A 20,892-nucleotide genomic window follows, 5' to 3' on the forward strand; every position below is an offset into this window, starting at 1 on the left:
GGTTTTTTAATGTTATTTCAGTGTAGAGAGAAATGAAGACATGGAGAGCTTTCCTTTTCTTTTCCCAGCCTGAGGAGTTTTGCTTGTAAGAAGGAGCTGATTTTAAATTTCTTTTACATCAGTCCTACTCACATCACATTTGCAGCATCATTCACTGATAGCCAGTGGCTGGGAGAAGATCTGCAACACAGCTTCAACCCCTGTTGATATTTGCCATTTTGGTTTACTTGTAGCTGTGAAAGTTTATAAAGAATTTTAGTAGGAATTACAGATTGGCAAAAACTTAACTTGCTTTTAGTAAAGAGCTACATAGCATGTTTCCTGTCCTCAGTTCTTACTTAGAGAACTTTATTTCTGGGTTGACACTGATGCAAAGTAATTGGCTTAATAGCGCACCAGCATATTTACCAATGGAAAGAGACGAGTAAGTGATTCCAGAATTCCTGGCATAGCAGTTCTGTGCTGTTGGACTCTGAGGTTAATGGCTCTCTTTCCTATTTGACCCCCTTCCATATTCTGATAAGGGTCTCTTTGTGAGTCTCTTGGCATTCTGGGTGCAATGGTGTGATCTTAAGCAGAAAGCTGCTGTAAAGCTGCACTGGTTTATCCCTAGAGACCTATTGTCAAGGTTTCTATGAATATCTCTCTTGGTCCTGTGTTGGATGTGCCATGAGTCAGTGCACTGAAGCAGTGTGTTGGTATAAAGAAGGCTTTCTGGCTCATCATCCAGGTGCCAAATAAGTTGACCCCACCATTTCTCTCATTCATCGCTGTTATGTCCAAAAAATGAGACAGTAAAATAGGGAATGGTTAGAGAAAACAGAAGGACTGTCCCAAGAAAACAAAGGACTGACGAGATTGTCCTCCAAGCTACTTCTGTTTTCTTATGGCTGCTTGAAGAGCAGCTTTAAGTCCAAGTTTACTGTCAACTGAATGGTTGATATTGAAATAAAGTGATTTGGTGATTTTCTAGCAAAGAAATTCTCGCATTAAAAGCAAAAGTTTCACTTGAAATATTTGCAGAAGTTTCCTGAACAGCTGTTCTCAGTCAGCTTTTGGCAGTCATTCTGAAAGCACTGATTGTCTGCAGCCTCTGCTAGTTAATGATGTCTAGTTATTGCTAAGAGGGCCAAAGGGATCATCCAGTGTGATGAGTGAAAGAGCCAGTTGGAAATGAGGGGTTCCCAGTAATGGCATCCTGTATGTGAGGTTATGGCCGACTCCCAAACAAGTGTAAGAAAATGTGTGGCAACATTCCTTCTGTAGTGATGCAACAGGGAACAGTTACCTGATACCACTGCAGAGTTTTGGAGGGAAAAGTAGCCCAAGAAGTGGAACGACTGGAATTTCCGAGATTCAGTGCATCAGTCTTTAAAAAGGCAAGAAAGATAAGATGGCAGCTACAAATTAGCCAGTATTTGTGCCCTCCAGAATGTAGGAGAATCTTCAGGTAAACAGATGGGGTTTGACTTAAGAAGAATTGTGAAAAAGTGTTTCCAGGGACTGTCTCTTCTCCATGCTTCTTTGCTGCCGTGACCACCTTGGAGCTCCCTGGCTTTGCCTGACCGGCAGAGGCACGGTCAGCAGCAGGGGACACTCCCCTGTTTCTCGAGGAGTTTCAGGGAGCAGCTAAGACAGAGCGCTTCGCTGTTTGCCTTGTTAGGAGGAGAGGCAGCGTCCGAGGAGGTAATGAGGGAGCCGACTCAAGGCCGGGGAAAAAGTCTCATGTTTAATCCGAGCTCCGAGGAGCTCCGAATGCCGTTGTATCCGACAGCCGAATGTGCCCCCGAGGCTTTTGCAACAGCTCAAATACTGGGGCGGTAACAAGGGGGAAGGGACGTGGAAGGTGGAGGGACAGACAGACACACAAACCAATGGGGGAAGTTCAAGGGAGGGACCCCTGGCCCTCGTCCACTCACTTGATGCCCAAGGTGGAAGATTCTGGGAGAGTGGGATGTGGAGCCGAGTGATGGACAGGGTACCAGGGAGGGGACAGGGGAATGACTGAGCATTTTCAGGGAGATTGGCATTGAGGGAAAGGCGGGAAAGCTTGGGGTGGAACCACCAGGAGAAAATGGAGGGTGAAGGGGCAAACCATTACAGAACTGTTAAAGAGATATAAAAACACAATACAACACTTCTTCCTAATAAGAAGCAAGTGTATGCAGTGCTAAACTGTATGAAACATGCAGAAGAGAAGTGTCAGGAGAAATTATAAACCAAGAAAGGGGTTTTTGCCAGAACCTTATGAATTCCCAAAAGAATGGTGCTTTAGGTGAGGTCTGAAGTGGATAGTGGTTTGCTGAAAGCTGAAGTTTGTACTGTATATACAAGCATCATACAAAAGAAAGGATAATCTGAAAGAAGGTAGAATTTGATCTTGAACTGGGATGAAACAAAACAGAAATATAAATCTAGATAAATGAGAAATCTAAAGCAACAGGGGTGGAAAGAGCAGTGAGTAGATAACAGGACATTAAAAACAAGATCACTAAAAAAATACTCCTATATTCGTTAAAACAAAGATAGACAGGGAATGAGCAGGCGCTAACAATCAATAAGAAGTGATTGACCAAAGTGAATTGTGTAAGGCCTTGAGGAAAAAGGTCAGACAGTACATTGGAAAATGGAAAAACAATATGATCACTGAAATCCTTTGGGGAAATATGAACTAGAAGCAGATGTGAAAACAATTGATTTGCTGCTGAGTGAGGGAAAAGATCCAGTTGTGAATGCTAATGACCATGATATGAATATATAAGGACTCAATCCTCATATAGCAGTCCTCAGTGATAACAGAGTAAAGCAGCTCTTCAGCCACTCACAAATGTTTTTATGTGTTTTCTTTATTTTTGGTTTCTGTGTAAGAAAAGAGGACTTGTTATAATTACTACGGAGCTGGATTTTGAGAATACTCCTTGTGGTTCTTCAGGAAGTTTTCTGTTCCCCAAAGAATCATTATTTATAACTTATACTAAGGTAGAAAAATGAAGCAATTGTACTAGGATCTGGGTATACAGCCTTGTCACCACAATATAAAATATGAATGCCTTATTGTGGAACTGCAAAATAGAGCTAAACTCAGATTTAGGTACAGATTAGGTGATACTCAGCTTGTGAAAAGGCTCTTCCCCTTCCGTGAAACAGTTTTGTCTTTTTTAACTTTTGCCACTAAAGCTTTTATCCTAGCACTAATTAACTGAAGCAATTAGGAGTGGGCAAGTGGAGCACAAAAGGTAATTCAAAAGGGTGGTAGCTGTCTTCCAGGTTTAACAGCAGACATTCTTTGGTCCTGCTCAGAGGTCTCATCAAGGTAAGATGTATGTGCATACATGTATATCTGTATCCTTTACCAAACTAAACTGAAGAAAGGCCAGCATTTTTTAACAAAACAAGTGGCCTCCCCTCTGCAGATAAAGAACTCTAAGAGTATCTCTTCTATGCTGTTCTTTTCCAGAAATGCTATCTAAGGTCTTATTAAAATAAAATGTGTCTATTCTGTTGGTTTAAAGGACATTGTTTTAAAAGATGAAGACCTCAGATTACCTTACAATTAATAACTAACAAAAGGGAAATAATCAGGAGTTAGAAAACAAGCATGGCTTTCAGATGTGTCTAAAAATATCACTCTTGATTATGTTCCCAGGAAAGCAGTGTACCTTTTAGCCCACTTAAAGGGTCAATAGATTTTAGCTATTTCAAACTAAAGGTGGGAGTAAATTGCAAAGCAGCCTCTCCCCAGTGAGTCAATCCTGCTGACAACTTTTTTTCCCCTTGTTTAATACCAAACATGTCTGGCATGAGTCTTTCTGCTGACAGCAGCTGTGGCAGCATGGCAAAGGAGATGTGGTCCTTTAGACAGACAAATCCCATGTAATTTAGAGCTGTACAGATCAAGAACAGCATCATAAATTTAATCCAGACATTGATAAGAGCTCTGTGCAGGTATTGAAGCTTTGCTGTCATCCTGAGACTAAGGCACTCTCTTTTGTAAATGACCTGCTGCAGTCCAAGCTAGCTTCTGTTACCAGATTGATTTAAGGGATGCTGTAACATGGAGTATATTGTCTTGTGTCAGTACACATTTTGACATTATTAATGACATGTCTGAGCAGGGTGAAGGCTGAGAATGCCTGCTACGAATGCCTCTCCCCACAGCCTCTCCCACTGCCGTTGTTAAAGGACTTCAGTTATGTTAAAATTCATGACCTTCTATCCATGTCATTTTTTGATGACTTTTAAAGAGTAGTCTTCATCAAGAGAACAGCTTCAAATGTGGTGAGAGGGGAAAGCTTGGCTGCTCAGTCCTTGAGGAATTTCCTCATTCATTGAGGGTGATACCTGTAAAAACTTAAACCCATTTTCAGCTTGAATGTTGTGCCTTCCTGAAATATGTTTTGATTCTCAGACACTCCTCTCTGTGTCCTTTTATATGTGTATATTTCTAAATGTAGCAGTGTGCCCCTTCTGTGTCCAAGCAGAGAGTGCAGTTTGAGCCAGGCCAGTATTGAGAGGCTTGATTTGGAGTTTTGGGATAAAGGAGACACTTTGCAGCTGCAGCTGGCCCCTTTGCAATAATAAGGAATTTGCAGGAGGATTTTATCAGACTAACAAGTTTTGGAGGTTTTACAACCCTCAATGCCTCTGCTATCAGTCCTTTTGTCTTCAGTGGTACTTTGAGTCAGGAGCAGGAGGATAGCCTGTCTCAGCTGTAGCAGCACATCTCATTTTGGGCAATGTTTAGTGCTGTATAATCTTTCACTGAAACAGAGGTGAGATGTGTGTGCTGATAGCACATAATAATGGAACAAAAACACCCAGTTGTTCTTACTGTGGTAGAACTCCAGTAACTCTGAAGTGGATGGAAGGACTCTCTAATAAAACATTAGGCTTCAATAACTGAGAACTTCTGGTACACACAGAGGGGCAGACTTCAGTTTGCTTCTCCCTGGAGAAGTATGCAGACTCCAGAAACTGGAAATAACAGGCTTGGGCTCCATCAACAGCTCTGCTCAGCACCCAAATGACCTCAGACAGGTAGTTGTTATTTCCAAATTAATCAGTATGCCTAATAGAAACTTTCTGGGGCAGTCTTGCTATGTGTCAAACTCATCAGAGTACTCATGTTCCTAGTGCTGCTGGTGAAGCTGAAAGTCATGGATTTCATTGCAGAAAAAATAAAATAGAATGAATTGATATGCAGTAAAAGATAAAATCAGTCCCAAAAAGCATCTAAATATATCCATCCTAGCTAAAGCACTGACAAAATCAAACATGTCTTCCAAATCACAGACCAGTTAGAACTAGTTCATTGTTATAACCTTAGATTGCCTCTGAATACAGAGTTACAATCATATGAAAGTATATATGAAAAGAAATGCCTACATTTTCATGAAAGTTATTTCTTAAAGATTATTGATAGACTCATGGTAAATAGCCTTTTGCAGTTTGGGGAATTATTTGAAGGCAGGATCTTTTTTTTTTTTTTTTTTTTTTTACTGTCAGATCCAAAAAGGCTACACATAATAAGACTTTGATAGTCTCTTTAGAGACATTCATGGTTACTCTATTAGTTAGTTATATCAGTGATGAATTGTTGTGTACAAAAACATACCCAATAGTAAAAGAACAGGTGAACATGTACTTCCACAGCAAATCAATCTTTGCCTACATGTGTATAGTAACTCGGAAAATAATAGATGTGGGGGGTTTCAGGGATTGCTGTTATGGGAGAAAAATAGATGTTAATGAAAATTACAGCACCACTGGCTGCTAAAATGACATAAACACCAACTTATATATAATATTCAGAAAAGGAAAAACTGTTCTTGATAGCTTTTAAAGGAGCTGTCAGTTTGATACTTATTTGCAAGAAAAGTTGTACACCATAAATAAAGTAATAGGAATATTTTGGAGATGTGTTCAAAATAGGCCAACTTACAGAAAGCTACTGTTTTTGACAGAAGAACTCAACCATGCAGGAGAAATTGGAGCTGAGAATGCTTTTGAGAAAAATGAAAATAACTGTCAGTGTATTTGCAAAAGATAGTTCTCTCAACGTAGAAGCATAATTTAAAGCTTGTTCACTAATAAATGTTTATCTTGGTTTGGAATTTAGAAAAAGAAATTAAGACTGAAGTCGGATGTTTTTGTGTTTGAGTATGTATTAATAATTTTCTGTGATTTTCTTTTCATTCCTAAGCCTTCTCTCACCATTTTAAAAGAAAACTTCAGCAGAGCAGAAAAGGGGATTTGCTTTGAAATAATATCTTAGAGAGTGCTTATGGTAAAAATGAGTAAATCCCTTGTTCATGCAAGGAACACAGTCCCACTGAAAGAAGTCTAGTGTGGTGGATGTTTTCTGCCTCCCTATTTCTCACAGCCTTTCTCAGGTAACTTATAGAACAATTGTATTTATTTGTGCAGTTAGAGGCTCCCTTTCAATCACACTCTTCTGCACTCTCTGCCAAGCTCATACAGCATTTACAGATACCCACACTTTAACTGGATTATCTTTCATAAATATCTATGATAAACTTGTGGTGGAATGCAAAAAGAACATGATGTGTTTGTCTTTTTTTCCTGATTTTTTTCCCCCACATTACAGGAGGCTACTTTTTTTTTTTTTTTTTTTTTTTTTTTTTTTTTTTTTTGTCTGGTTCTTCTTTAATCCATATTTCTGCTGGGCACTCACAGAACCATTTGACTTCAGGCTTCTGAATTGCATGGAAGTCACTTACTCATGGGAAGCTTTTCAGGTATACCTCACAGAACCCAGTGGCACCTCCTCTGCCTTTACCTCATGTTGCGCTGAAAAGTGCATCTACCATACTACACAGGATGCCCCCTGCACTAAGGGATCTGCTGTAATCCTCTTTTTTTAAATATGTCACTGGAACACCCTGACTTTTCTTTCATGTGGCAAGGTGGCCACAGGTGCTAGATTACTTTCCCATTCCTTGTCACCTGCCTAACTTGATTTACCCATATTTCTCATTCTCTTGTATGATGTGTGATCTAGGGCTAATTGAGGGCTCCTTTTGTACCTCAGTTTCAGTTCTTCAGCTGGCTGAAGAACTTGTGAAACTTGAGGAAGAACCGAAATTTGTAAAGCTAGCGGGCATTTTGCTTTTGTAAAACCAGCCTAATTTTGACTGAGAGATTAATTTCGTGGGTAGCCTTAGAAAACATAAATCTTTCATAAGTTTGTTTTCTGCTATTTTTAATGCCCTGAATCTGTCACATACATTGTTGGCTCAAAACATGTAGCAACTACCAAGTAATCAGAGAGCACTACTAATTCTCATGTTGGCTGCAGTAAGGATAACTAAACAGTGTATTTGAAAGGTTAGAATTTGGAGGAAAGGTTAGAACTTTGAGGGGGAAGTTACATATGGCAGGAGAGTTGCTTAGAAGCTGTGGTGAAGCATTAGTTGTTGAATACACAGGAGATTTGAGATGCATTATGAAAATTTCTCAGTTTATGTAAAGGACTGCAATTTCAAAATCATGCCATGAATTTAGTTCAAAATGTTAAATTGAAAGCAATAATGTGTTCCAAAGGGTCTTATGTAAAAGATACCCAGTTGATGCATTGAAGTTACATGAATTAGGAAAGAGCACTGAAGTGAGACTGAAAACATCAGTACTGTCCCCAATTAAGTTACAGTAAATGTGTGCTATATTTTAGTATTTAAAATTAATGCAAATTGAAGATTAGTCCTTTCAATGTGGATATCAGCAGCAGATATTTGTCAAAAGTAAGCCAACAAAAGTAGCCTGATGGAAATTAAGCATTACCCAATATAATAGATGATAATTCCCAGTAGTATTGCTCTGATTAATCAAGGGATGATTGTGATAGATTTTTCCTTTCTTTTTAGCTTCTGGCTCATAGTGTTGTCTATGCATCATTGTATATAGTTAATAATTTCTTATACTTTGATCCTACTAGAAAGAGTCTGGTTTTATTCATCAATTATTTTAATTGTTACTGCTACATTTTAGAAACATCACCAATAGGTTGCCATTATATAAAACATTAGAAGACCACATTCACCAAGCAAAAAATACCCTTTAATAAATCCTCTCTCTTACATAGTCCAGCATAATGATGTTCCTTTTATGTTTCTTTTAAGATAATCTTCACCCTCAATTGTAAATTCTGAATTTTTCTCAAAGCCTCAGGAGTTGGTGGAGCTCCTTAGCCATTGCTTTCAGGTTAAAACCAAGAATGTAATGAGGAAAAACAATGAAGATGCCCAAAATTTAAATGTTCAAAAGACTCGAACATCTAGCAACACCTTCTGCCTACATAAAACAAATATTGTCTATCTCTGCTCTATTTGTGTTACTACAGTTTCATTCTTGTAGTATTAATGCCTTTATGAGCTACTTTGTTTCAGTTAATGCTAACAAGCCGAGGCTTGCTTAATCTCTGGTGTATTGCTTGTTCAGCATTGACAAATAACAGTTCATGTGGTTGTTTCATGTTCCACATTTTAGGACAGATCATGTGGTTGTGTATTCTCAGCTCAGTCAGAGAGAAAGAGAAAGGTTTTCTAACCAGGCAAGAGCCTGGGAAGCAGTTGGGAAAGAATGTAAATAATTCTCTAATCTATCTTGTTATTCACATTGTTTATAGATATGTTCTGCTGCTGTGCATCATTCACTGCCCACCAATGGTGTGAGATGTTTTTACTCTAAGACCAGTGAAATTAGTCTTCTTGATGTTCTCTATATATAGAGCGGTACATTTGAAATAAAGGAGAGAGTTCATTTTCTTAGCCTTCTGATGTGGAGTTCTCTCCCCCTGTCCTGCTCAACAGTGTCAGTGTGGAACTTGTAGGAATTTGAGGGCTGGAGATGGTGTCTCCGAACTTTGGTGCCTGTATTGCAGGGATAATATAGATCCCTGTGGTTCTTGGACGGTTCATTAATTGTCAGGTAGACCTTACATTTAGTGAAAGAGGTCTTGCTTGATGGTTTTTTGCCATTAAATTGATAGCCACTTTCAAGTCAGCAGAGAAATCCTAATACACTTAAATATCCAAGTCTTTGATGTGAGTGATATTTCTTAATTGTCTGTTATTGGGATAGCTGTGCTATCACAGTAGTGACTGGGTTGAAGTTCTGATATTGCATTTAGATGTCACTAGGCATAATGAAAAATTTAAAATGCAATAATTTACAGGGGAGAAAATGTTATCCCAGTTTAAACCAACTTGTTAGCAATAGGATTAATGTTCTCAGTAGATGAATTATTTGCATTAAAAGGTGAAAGTGGCTACTATCATCTTTGATAAATAGAGTGCAGACTGTAGAAATAAAGTTGTCATGAACTTTACATAGATTAGAAAGCACCTACATGATCCTTGAAGAATAGTCACTGACAGATGGCTGACATCTGAGAATCCAGTGCCTTCCAGAGTTGTTATTAATTCCTTTCATTTTGTCAATCTGATAGCGGAATGTTTCTTGTCTCTGTGAGACTCCTTTGCCTAAAGTGGCAGAAAAAATTCAGAAGCAGCATGTACCTAATATGAGTTATCTTCTGAAGTGAATTTTGTGTGTGTAAGATTTATGAGTGATTTAAAATGTGAGTACATTCCCAAAATATGTGCTATTGGCATACATAATTAAAATACAAGTCCTCCGGGCTTCACCCGGGTGCCCAGCCTGTCCGGGGGAAAACCCTCAGAGGACTGGTCCGCGGGGAGGATGTGGCGGGACCCGGATAGCTCCACCGTAAGGACGAGAGGGCTCCGAAGTGGCTTTATTCCTAGAGGCTTTATTTCAGGAGCGTCGCAGGAACAGGGGGTGAAACGGGGGACACGAACTCTCCAGAAGGGAGCCAGCTCCGGAAGCCCCGAGGAAAGGCGGGGCTGGGTATTAAGGGCAAAGGAGTAGGAGTGGTTAGGGTACAGAACGGGCAACGGGTAAAGGGGGGAGACAGAGTGGGGTGACATACAGAGAACTAATCGGGGTACAGAGGAGGAGTGGTATTCTAACAGGAGCCAATGGGGGTAACAGAATAACTGAACTTTCTGGAACTGAGGAGTATGCTAAACATTGATGGACAGCTCTTCTGGGGTGGAGAGCAGCAGCTGATTTCTAAACTGTTGCTGCCTCCCAAGGGAGAGCAGGAACCCCTCCCACACATAATCACAGGATTATAGGAAAGTTTGGGTTGGACAGGACCTTAAAGACCAGTTTAAGGGTCTTATTCGAATCCCCTGGCCATAAACATCAACACCTTTCACCAGACCAGGTTGCTCAAAGCCCATCCAACCTGTCCTTGAACACTGCCAGGTATGGAGCATCCCCAACTGCTCTGGGCAACCTGTGCTGGTGTCTCACCACTCTCACTGTAAGGCATTTCTTCCTTATATATCTAAACTAAACCCACCCTCTGAGTTTGAAGCCATCCCCCCTTGTCCTATGCCTACATGCCCTTGTAAAAAGTCCCTCTCCATGTTTCTTGTAGGACCTGTTTAGGGGCTGTAAAGTATCATAACTGTTTTCATCAGCAAGAGTTCAGGCCTTCATTTTTTCTGAAGGGCAGAAAGTCTATTCTTCACAGCGATAATCAGAGAAATTATTGCACTTAAATTCCAAGCTGGATTAATTAAACTGCATTGAACTGTGTGTGGGTTCTCATTCAGAAACAATGATCTTTGTTCAGTGTAGCCTATTTAATTTTTAAAGTAAATTAAAGCAAATGGAATTAATACTACTTTAGTAAAGTACATCTATGTGTAGGTTCAGTGTAATTTTAACAATCTATGCTGAATTCACAGCTTTAATTCAGGATTATTTTGCCTTAAAGGCATGAGAATATAAGCAGGAGTAGGATGGGCAGTTTTTACTAGCTAGTGATGGTCATTGAACCTGCTTAACTTAGATTAGATGTTGAAGGAAACTTCAGGTTCTTTAAGGAATAATGGACATCTGATTTCCTTCCTTCCCTCCTTCCCTTAACAATTAAAGCATATCCCTGGATAAAATCGATTCTACAATAGGATGCCATGGTATAGCTGTATTTAGCAGACACATTTATTATAGTGGTATTTTTTTTTTTAATCTATGCCTTAAGCAAGGCAAGATTGGTAAGGCAAGGAAACTTTCTGTATCAGATGAACTGGTACATATGAGGGAAGTAAAGGCAAGCAAGAAGTGAGAAAACTAATTGTAGCTTGCCAGTACTGAAACTGTCTGGAAAGGTTTCTGTGCCATTTAGGAGCACTATATAGTTTGTGTACCTCAGTCACTTGGGCACCTTTTCAAAGAAATGCAAAATGGCTGTGGTACTTCTTTGAGCAAAGCCAAATTGCTACTGTTCTGTATTCTGCCCATCACTAATTTATTTTAATATTCTATATCCATTTAAGAGGAAAAGATGTACCTCAAAAGTTTTTTGTATCCTTGAATGTAATTGACTGTGAGTCTTTCATAATTTATAGTAATACAAGACAGTGTGGATGTCTCTCAGGATATTGTCTCACCAGCCAGTCTAGATTTTTAAACTCTGGACTGCATGAAATGATATCAATAACCTAACGAGGTGACTGCAGTATACTGACTAATCCTCCGTGATGACGAGCTGGTGCAGTCCTTTGAGATGGGTGGCGGGAGTGTTTCACAGAGGGTAATAGAATGTCTGGAAAGGAGGAGTAATGATACAGCTGAGACGTAGCAGGTAAAGGATACCTTTGCTAAAACCCAGGCTTAGTCAGAGCTCTGCAGAGGCATTTAGTTGGCAGTTCTTTTTCATGATTAAAATTCTGCAATGTGGTGAAGGATTCACTATATTCACTAAAGGCTCTTGGGCCTTTTCTGGTACAGCAAAACAGAAAAGAAACTGATTGCAAGCTACCTTTATAACTGGCATAGCATTTCCAAACACAGATTATCCTATTTAAAAAATATATGACTTCCACCCATCCTTTTGTCCATAAAGGCAGGCAAAGACCATGGAATCTGTGTCAAAGAAATCTGTCTCCTGTCATAGTACCATGTTACAGGTATCGCTGCCCTCATGTAAACCCTTCCTGTAGACAGGTGGGTTGATGTTGTAAACATATAGCTTACAGTAAAAAATGCAGTGAACCCCAGATGTTGGGAAGAAATGATGATGTCTGGCTCCTGATCAGAAGGCTGAAGGATAGCTTTATTAAAACTATATTATATTACATTAATATACTATTTAATGAGATACTATACTATTCTACATATTTACTTCTTACTTACCTATCTATCTAACTACTAACAAAATTCATGACTCTGTGCTCGACAGTCTGGCACAGCTGGATTCAATTGGTCCATGAATCCAAACAACCTTCACCAGAATCCAATCAAGCAATCACTTCAGGTAAACAATCTCCATACCACATTCCACATAGGGAAAACAAAGGAGCAGAGATAAAGATTGTTTTCTCTTCTTCTCTCTGTGCTTCTCCTGAGAGACAGAATTATGTCTCTCTATCCAGAGAATGTGAATGTCACATCTAGCATGTACTTATTTACATATAAAGAAAGGAAGAGTGGTAAAAATCCTATTTTATCCTAGTGTATGAGAATTCTGAGATGGCAGAACTGGCTGATCTCCCTGACTTTGCTGTTCACAACGATTTCAATCTAAAGGCTATGTCCCCTTTTGTTTTAAGAAGACAAAGCATTTGTGCAGAGCCTGTTCATGTAAATCAAGGCTGCAGGATCAAAACTTCAGAGGTAAGCTCTATATCAAAGGAGGATGTCTCATCACATTTGCATTAAGGAAATTTTTCTAGGCTTTCATGTGCTGTCCTTAGTGTGACTCCAAATCCCATATGAGTAATACATTGGAAACCTCATTGCCATGTTTGGTTTGTTTAGGATTATTAACAACGTTCTCATTTCACATTATTTATTTCAGGCTACCAGGCTATCTCTGATAATAACTTGTCAGATTTCAGGGGAACATCAGAAGAAACAGACCTCACTTTTAAAACAGAGGTACTTTCTGAAAGATTAGAAACTAACAAGCAGTCAATATTGGTGCTTCCGAGAAGAATATCATGTGAGGTAAGACTTCTGGATGCTACAGTCTTTGGGATAACAGTCATTGTTCTCCTCCTCCTGCAGTCTCATTCATACTATATCTGCTATTTGTTTCTAAAATTATGAAGGGACCAAAATGAGAGTGCACCGAGACTGCAGTGGGATTTATTTTGCCTTTGTGTTGCATCCACACTGCAGTGAAAAGATTTGGAAGTAAAGTAGTTTGGAGACAGCTCTATTAGAGTTATTTAGCAGCTTGAGTTGAAGTATTACTGTCATGTGAGCCTTATATTTCAGAGGGAGCAAATAATCGGGCACTTCTTGAGAGATGTGGGATTTGTCTTGGCAAGAATCCAGGATGGGTGTATGTATACGTGCATATGTGCCCATACCATGAATGACACAGGGCTTGTGTCAGCACAGACCTAGTTTGAGTTTAAAGTAAATCAGAAATATTTATATGTACATGTCTGCATGCATATGCAGTGGACATAAATGTTCATATGTGCTTTTAATCAGAGTGGCTGTGAGAAACATAAACAGAGGAAGCAAAAAATCCAGCACCTGCATTCCTTTATTTAAGTGAGTGGCCATGGTCAAGTATGGAAGTTGCAGTGTACACAGAATGTCACAGATTTTGTTTGCTGTCTGTCTTTTAAAGATGATTTACACACATTATTTCATTGTTGAGGTCAGTACAGTTCTAAGGGAGTGACTTTGCCTCTGGTTCAGGAGGTAGTAGAGGGCTATTGTCTCACATCACCTGCTGCTTCTCTCTACTGTCACCTTACTGGAAGAGGTTAAGTGGGTCTAAAGTGTTTTAGGTTATTCTTATTAAGATGGATGTCATTCTTCTAGACTATAGAGGGGCCTTAGAAAATGTAACAATTCACCTACATATGCATTTAAAATACTGTTTTAAAATATTCTTATGCAAGATGCATTTAAAATCCTATGTTACTTGTGTCTTTCATGCAAGAAAGGAAACACTAAAGGAAAGCTCATTAAATACTAAAGGAAGCAGTGAGATACCACCATATTTTGGTAGTACAAATTTTTTGCATGAAGCTGCTGGTAAAGGAAAGTTCTTTCAATACACTTTCAATATAATGTTACACTTCCAGTATAATTTTCTGAAGGACTAATGGGAACAAATTCTAATTTTTTAGAACCCTGGTGAAATATTCATTCTGTTGAAAGAGGAAATAGATGAAGAAACTCTAGAAATTGAATTCATAACAGATAATCAACAAATTAGAATGCAGACAGCCTCTTGGAACAAGAAGGTCAAATATGTGAAAGCCCGAGGTAAGAAAAATATTCTTTACCTTTAAGAAAAACTAAAAAGTTTCAACTCCCTTCACTTTTTCTGATAAGTAGTTTCCCTTTCTGCTATTTTGTGAGTGTTTCCTGTAAATGAGTTTTGCATACATAACTTTTAATAATGCAGAGAAGCAAGGCCTTGTGATTTATGGGAGCCTAGGTTCTATTAGATTGGTTTTCTGTGGTTAAATGGCAGGTGGCAGTCTTAAAATGTCATTGATTAGTTACAGATTAACATTCTTCAAAATTACTGCCATAAAATGCAAACCCAATATTCTTTTCTTATTACTTTGTTACTAAATGTCTCAGTTTATATTGAATGCAGTAAATCTGGTTGTTCTCCTCTCCATAATTCTTACTGATGCAGGAAATAGTTTCTTTTCTCTGTTCCCATTCATCTCATTTCTCTGTATCACTCATCTTTGCTAGTTCCTAATGTTTTTTTCTATTGCTCCACCCATAACTAGTTGATAATGGTTTCAACTATTTAACAGTTTCTCTTGGAAGATCTGTGCAGATTTAAGGGGCACACCTATCCCCATTCTTGATGCAAGTTAAGAGTTAAAACATTTCTCACCTATGCATTCAAAGTATAGTTTTTGCTTTTGGGCTGCATGCTGTGAATTGCCAGAGGAAGTACATAATATTACATAATATTTTATTATAAAATGATTGCAATATAACCTTAGATAGGAGGAAATACTACAAAATAGGCTACAATTTTCTACTGTGGCTTCTTGAAGTTATGTTTTGGTAATTCTGTGACCTGATGATTTCTGTGAGTCAGCACTGGTGAGACTGCCCCAGTTGAGTGCTGTGTCCAGCTCTGGGCCTCCCGCTTTGAGAAAGACACTGAAGTGCTGGATTGTGTCCAGAGAAGGATAATGGAGCTGGGGAAGGGTCTAGAGAGCACCTCACATGAGGAGTGGCTGAAGGAGCTGGCATTGTTCTGCCTGGAGAAAAGGCTGATGACTCTCTACAACCTACCTGAATGGAGTCTGTGCCAGGTGGGATTTGATCTCTTCTCCCAGGCAATCAGTGAAAAGGCAAGAGGACATGGCCTCAAGCTGTGCCAGAAGAGGTTCAGGTTGGATGTCAGGATGAATTTCTTCACAGAAGCATTTGTTAAACATGGAAACAGGCTGCCCAGGGAGGTGGAGGAGTCACATCCCTGGAGGTGTTTGAGAAATGACTGCATGTGGCACATGTGCCATGGTCTTGTTGACAGGTTGGTCATCGGTCAGAAGTTGAACTCAATGATCTTGGAGGTCTTTTCCAATCCAATTAATTCTGTGATTTTCATCCTGAACACTGTCCTGAGACAATGGCCATGTATAGGCTGAGAGTTCTTTATCACTGTGATGGTGCAGACAGTTTGTTTTTAGAAACCTTACTGGAAAGTATGTAACAAACAGGGAACTTCCATCTGTAACTGGAGATCAGAGAACAAAAGCTGCACTCTTCATGCTCAGATCTTAAGAGTATTCAAATTTTTTTTTTTTTGGTGGGAACACTGTTGATCACAAAAAGGTTTCTGTAGTAGGTGAAGGAATAAAGTGTGAAAAGTAAATGAAATATGAAAAAATTGTCAGAGAGCTGTAGCCAAGTTTTATTATATTTCATACATAATTTCTGTTTGGTGTTTATTCTGTTTTAAAATCTGGAAAAGTGGAAATTTGGAGATATCCTGTTTTAGGTCCATCTGATCTGATGTTATAGGGGAAATGCTGTGGTTTTGTTGTTTTTTTGTTGGCTTTTTTTTTAAGCCCACATTTGGGCAGTTTCCATTTAAGTGATTTAATGTGATGTACTTTTAGTACATCTAGTTTCCCTCACCCTATTCCTCTTCTCCATTTTCAGAATTGCCCCTTTTTTCACTGTTTTGTGGGCAGAGTTAGTATTTTAAGAAGACTGTGCTAGTGTGGTCCAGCAGACTGCCAGGCACAACAAACACTAATGGGGTGGGAAATGTGCTCATAAAGTAAGCTTGTGCTGCACACACAGAGCAAATCGTGCTTAAGTAACAGACTACAAGTGCCTCTCTCCTTGGCTTTTGCGAGGTAAACAACTGGAATGGATTAATTATACTGCAATTTCTGCAACCTAGCTCAAATACAATTTTGAGAACCTTGACTGCAATTAAGAAAAATGTTTAATAAGATGAATAGTGATTGCTCTATTTGTGATAAGTGCACTTTTCCTTAACATGTAGGCATAAGGGAGCTGATTATAAGTCATCAGTCTATCAAAAGGCAGTTGGAAATTTTAAGCATTCTGTTTTCATCTCCTTTCTAATGTGAAGCAATACAATAGCTTTGCTTTATACAGATTCAAAGATATGTATTTTCTTTTGTCAGTTTTCTGATGTTAGACTGAAAGACGGGAATAAAAAACCTGACCACACTGAATCATTTGTGAAATGTAAATCCAGTCAGTTCATCAACTCTATGTTTTTCTGTGATATTCTCTGGTTTTTACACATTCCCTGAGATCTCTGGTCTGGGACTGTAAAATTTTTTCAGCTGGTGTTCTGATTTGTGTTTTATAAGATTTTCCTGCTGGCCCTGTATATGTAAATGTCTACTGTGGGGGAGTCATTAAGACGACAGCAGAGATTGAATACTATACTGCACTAGAGGAAATTGAACCCATTTTAAAGAAAGTGGCTGACCCAATAGCTTTCACTTGTCAGGTAAGTTGACTTCTCAAATTTTAATTAAAGAAAAATAGACTGTAAGTGCCTAAATGAACTAAGAGATAGTATGCAATCTTTTGATTGCATAGTAATTTGTAATGGCTCAGTAGTAGGCTGCCTCTCAGATGTCTAGTTGTAAGCAAGTCAGGCAAGAAAAACCAAAATTTTCCATGTTCTTTTTTTCCTTAGAGAGTGTTGTAAACATCCTTTGTGCTGTATATGCCCAGTGAGTGACATACTGCACTCCAAAGGTTGAAAATAAGAATAAATATTTAGTGAAGTCCCTCTCCATTTAAAGTGTTATTTTTTGTATGTTCTGAAACCAATAGAAGCAAGTAATCTTAAACCACATTGTATTTGGAGGGTTATTATTCATTCACCATCAAACCAAATTTTTCTGGCATAGCTTGTATGGGAAACAGTAGGTTGCTGTTCATGTAGAGTCCATTTACAGCTGCTGAATTCTCATTCATGTGATTTGCTGGTTGCCATGCAGATTCTTTGCGTATATTTAGAAAAAATCAGGTTTTGAGCTGTGTTTCAGATCAGCACAGCAGACTGCAGTGCTCTGCAGCATGTTCTTTCCCAGTGGCACATAAGAAATAACAGGAAAAGAAAGCATATATTAAGAAAAGATGGACTCTCAAGTGTCATTTGTTGAATGGTGGGTAGCCCAAGCAGACTTTGCATGATGTCTATATTGAAATTGCAAAGCCAGAACAAAAATAATGGATTGTGTTTCCAGTGCAGACAATCTCATTTTCCTGTGACAAATATACCTTATCCACCACCTAAGGCATTACACTCATAACAAAAGGATTAATAAAATATGATGTATTGCATTATTAGCATGCTATTAAGGATGAAGTTAGATTCCTTCCAAGTACAAGTTACTTCTGCTCTAGGAAAACAGGCTGTTGCACAAGAAAAATAGTGCAACTCAAAGAACAAATGTGTCCTTAAATTCTTTATGGTATTCATAATTTTTTAGCCTGTATTTTGAAGTATATCTAAGTAAGCCCCTAAAAGGTTTCATTTAAACCTCTATGCATAAAGAAGTATGCCATAATGATTTAAAAAATTTATCATTAACATGGTAACCTAGATACCTGCAACACACAAGGTATTTCCACAGTTATTTGTGTTACTCAGGAGTTTGACCCTTTGTTTAACCAGCATGACTGATATTTATTAAAGCACATGCAATTGAAATCATATTCAAATGCAAAAATAATTCTGTGCAGAGCAGTAGTGCACAGCAAGAAATACAGCTGTAGCGTTATGACTGTGAAGTATGTTTAATATTTCCTCACCTTTACTCCTCTGAATAATAAGCAAGGGTTTATATGAGGTGACAATGCTATACACTATTATTTTTATTGTCTTGGTAACTGAAAAATTAATGTCAAAAAATGTTTTTAATTGGGTAAGTTCTACAGTCTGCACAATGGCATGGCTGCTCTGTGGCAAAATATACTAATGGTAATTCCTCTGTAAGTATACCTGTGGGTCTTATTTAATGGTGCCTGCTGGGCCTCAGAGTGAGGCACAGTAACTACCTAGGTAGCTAAAATTTTTCTGCAAACTTTTTAAATGAGCTCCTGATTTAATGTCAACAAGCTACATCATAAAGATGCAATTTACAAAACGTAATTTAACTTAATCTTTAAAATATGTTCACAAAAGGAAAAACAAAACAGACTTGATACTAATTAGAATTCCCATCAAGGAGCAGCAGTAGTAGTAACTTCTGTTTAACCAGGATAATTAAAACCTTTGAGACTATCAACTTGTTTGCAAAAGTATCCTGGAGCAACAGTCATTTATCTATGCAAAGTAACAATCAAACACAATGGAAAACAAAACTGATATAAAATAGAAAACCTTACCGCAATTATTGATCAAAGCAATGTGACTCCGTGATTCAAGGGAAAGTTCAAGATTTTCACAAATAGTTGCAATCTGAGAAGTATCTCCTTAATAAAATTCTGTGGTGAAAGCAAATGGCTGCATTAGTTCATACCAAAGACACAGTGCTTTGGTAAAATGTTTACATTATATTCTGTATTGCCTTGCCAACCTTTCCAGCTCCTTTGAAATGCTCCACTTTGTCCCCCAATAAAGACAAAGAGACAAAACCCAACAAATAGGGTTACAGCTATCCATTCCTTTTAGTGATGGTCAGATGAATTCGTGGATCTTAGTGGGACACTATCAAAATATGGTACCACTGTACTTATGGATCTGTTTTTTGAGAGCAATTAAAGATGGGAATTAGCTAAAGTTTTGATTAAACATAATCTAAGATTTTTACGAATCATGGTTTTGGATTGAATTCTTTGTTACGTCTGATAGATTGTAATTTTCTGTTCCAAATTTTTCAGAATTTATAAAGCATTTACCAACATCAGCAAGACATTTTAAACAACCAAATAAATATTTAAAATATAATTGAATTAATAAATAAAATTAGTTTCTTTGCATGAGTTTTGAAAGAAAAAAACCTGAAATGTTAAAGTAGGAAGAGTCGGGATCATAATAACTGAATCATAACGCTGAATGGATTTGCTATGAGAATATAGGAGGGTGAAAGTTGGCTAAAGGTCATTATTTTTGGTTCTCTCACAATTCTGCATTCAAGAAACTCTTAGGGAGTTTATGTTCTTACAGTAACCTAATGTACGGTGTGATTTTAAGGTTTTTATAATTCATAATTAAACTTTTTTATATTTCATGTTTTACTTTGCATCAACTAATCATTTCAGCATTCTGCTGGATTTATATGCTGGATTGATTTTTCTCTCAGAGTTTCTACCAAATGGAAATATTGATTCAATTATTTAGTGCTGGGGTTTTCTGGCATAGATTTATTTGGTTTCAAAATTTTAAAAAAATTGAAGCTAAGGTCATATCCTTATTACTGAAGTTGGTAAGTTCATGTTAGCTTGCGCAACTTAGAATATCTAGAGAGATTGAGGAAGTCTTTATGACAAGCTTTGGTTGAATAATATTCCCATGATTGTGAGATACTTGGTATCTTAAATGATGTTTTTATCATAGTCATTAAACAGGATTCCAGTTACAGTTGATATTGGAAAAGAAGAATGAAAATAAAATGCACCCTTCTCTATGAAAACTTGTAAAATAGCTATATGATTTATGTGGTGATATTTTGTATGCATCTCTACCTGATCCCCAGAGATACTTCATTTGAAACTGTATTTAATATTTCAATCTTCTCAGCCACATCAACAGCTGTTATTTTAAAATGCTTCTTTCTTTTCCTCTAGGTATGAGAGCTGTCCATATTCTGTCACTGGCTAAAATTGTCAGAAATGCCTGACTGATTTCAAACCTAGCCCATTCTCTTTGGCGGAAGCAATCCAGATATGGAAGTGCATATAAAGTAGTGTCTGATATGTAAGAACTAATGAAGAAGTTCATCTTTATGTAAATGTGACCTTGTTAGTACTGCCAAAGCCAGTGTGGAATATGTTAATTTACTGGCTGTGGATGCTGTGTTTCAGTGGCACACATTTTCAGGGCTTGGTTAGCAGTTATTAAAGAACATAGCTAATCTTGTTCACAAAAGTAGCAAAATATGTGCTTGGTGGTCTCCTTCTTCAAGGATGCTTTTGGAAGCCCAGGTGTGATGGTCAGCACTTGGGGCTTTTCTGTTCACTGCTGTGTCCTGTTGCTCTGGAAAGGGGTGAGGGGATAGAGATAGTGCCTACAGCTGCAGAGGTGGTACTGGGGCAAGCAGTGAGGCTTGGGGAAGGATTTCCAGTACTGGAGCAGAGAAGTTGGGTGTGCTTCGGAGAGTATGGGAAGAATTG

At 38.2% G+C, this 20,892-nt stretch overlaps 1 protein-coding gene across 1 annotated transcript in view; it reads left to right on the plus strand.

Moving 5' to 3' along the window:
• Window positions 1–20,892, plus strand: part of BANK1 (B cell scaffold protein with ankyrin repeats 1) — a 137,765-nt gene that overhangs the window by 27,859 nt on the left and 89,014 nt on the right. Inside the window, exons 4-6 of the mRNA XM_053976660.1 lie at window positions 12,914–13,062; window positions 14,208–14,346; window positions 16,911–17,053. Of these exons, the coding sequence (XP_053832635.1) occupies window positions 12,914–13,062; window positions 14,208–14,346; window positions 16,911–17,053 (431 nt within the window). The remainder of the gene's footprint in view (window positions 1–12,913; window positions 13,063–14,207; window positions 14,347–16,910; window positions 17,054–20,892) is intronic.

This window comes from Vidua macroura, chromosome 4 (assembly GCF_024509145.1).
Source record: "Vidua macroura isolate BioBank_ID:100142 chromosome 4, ASM2450914v1, whole genome shotgun sequence".
Lineage (NCBI taxonomy): Eukaryota > Metazoa > Chordata > Aves > Passeriformes > Viduidae > Vidua > Vidua macroura.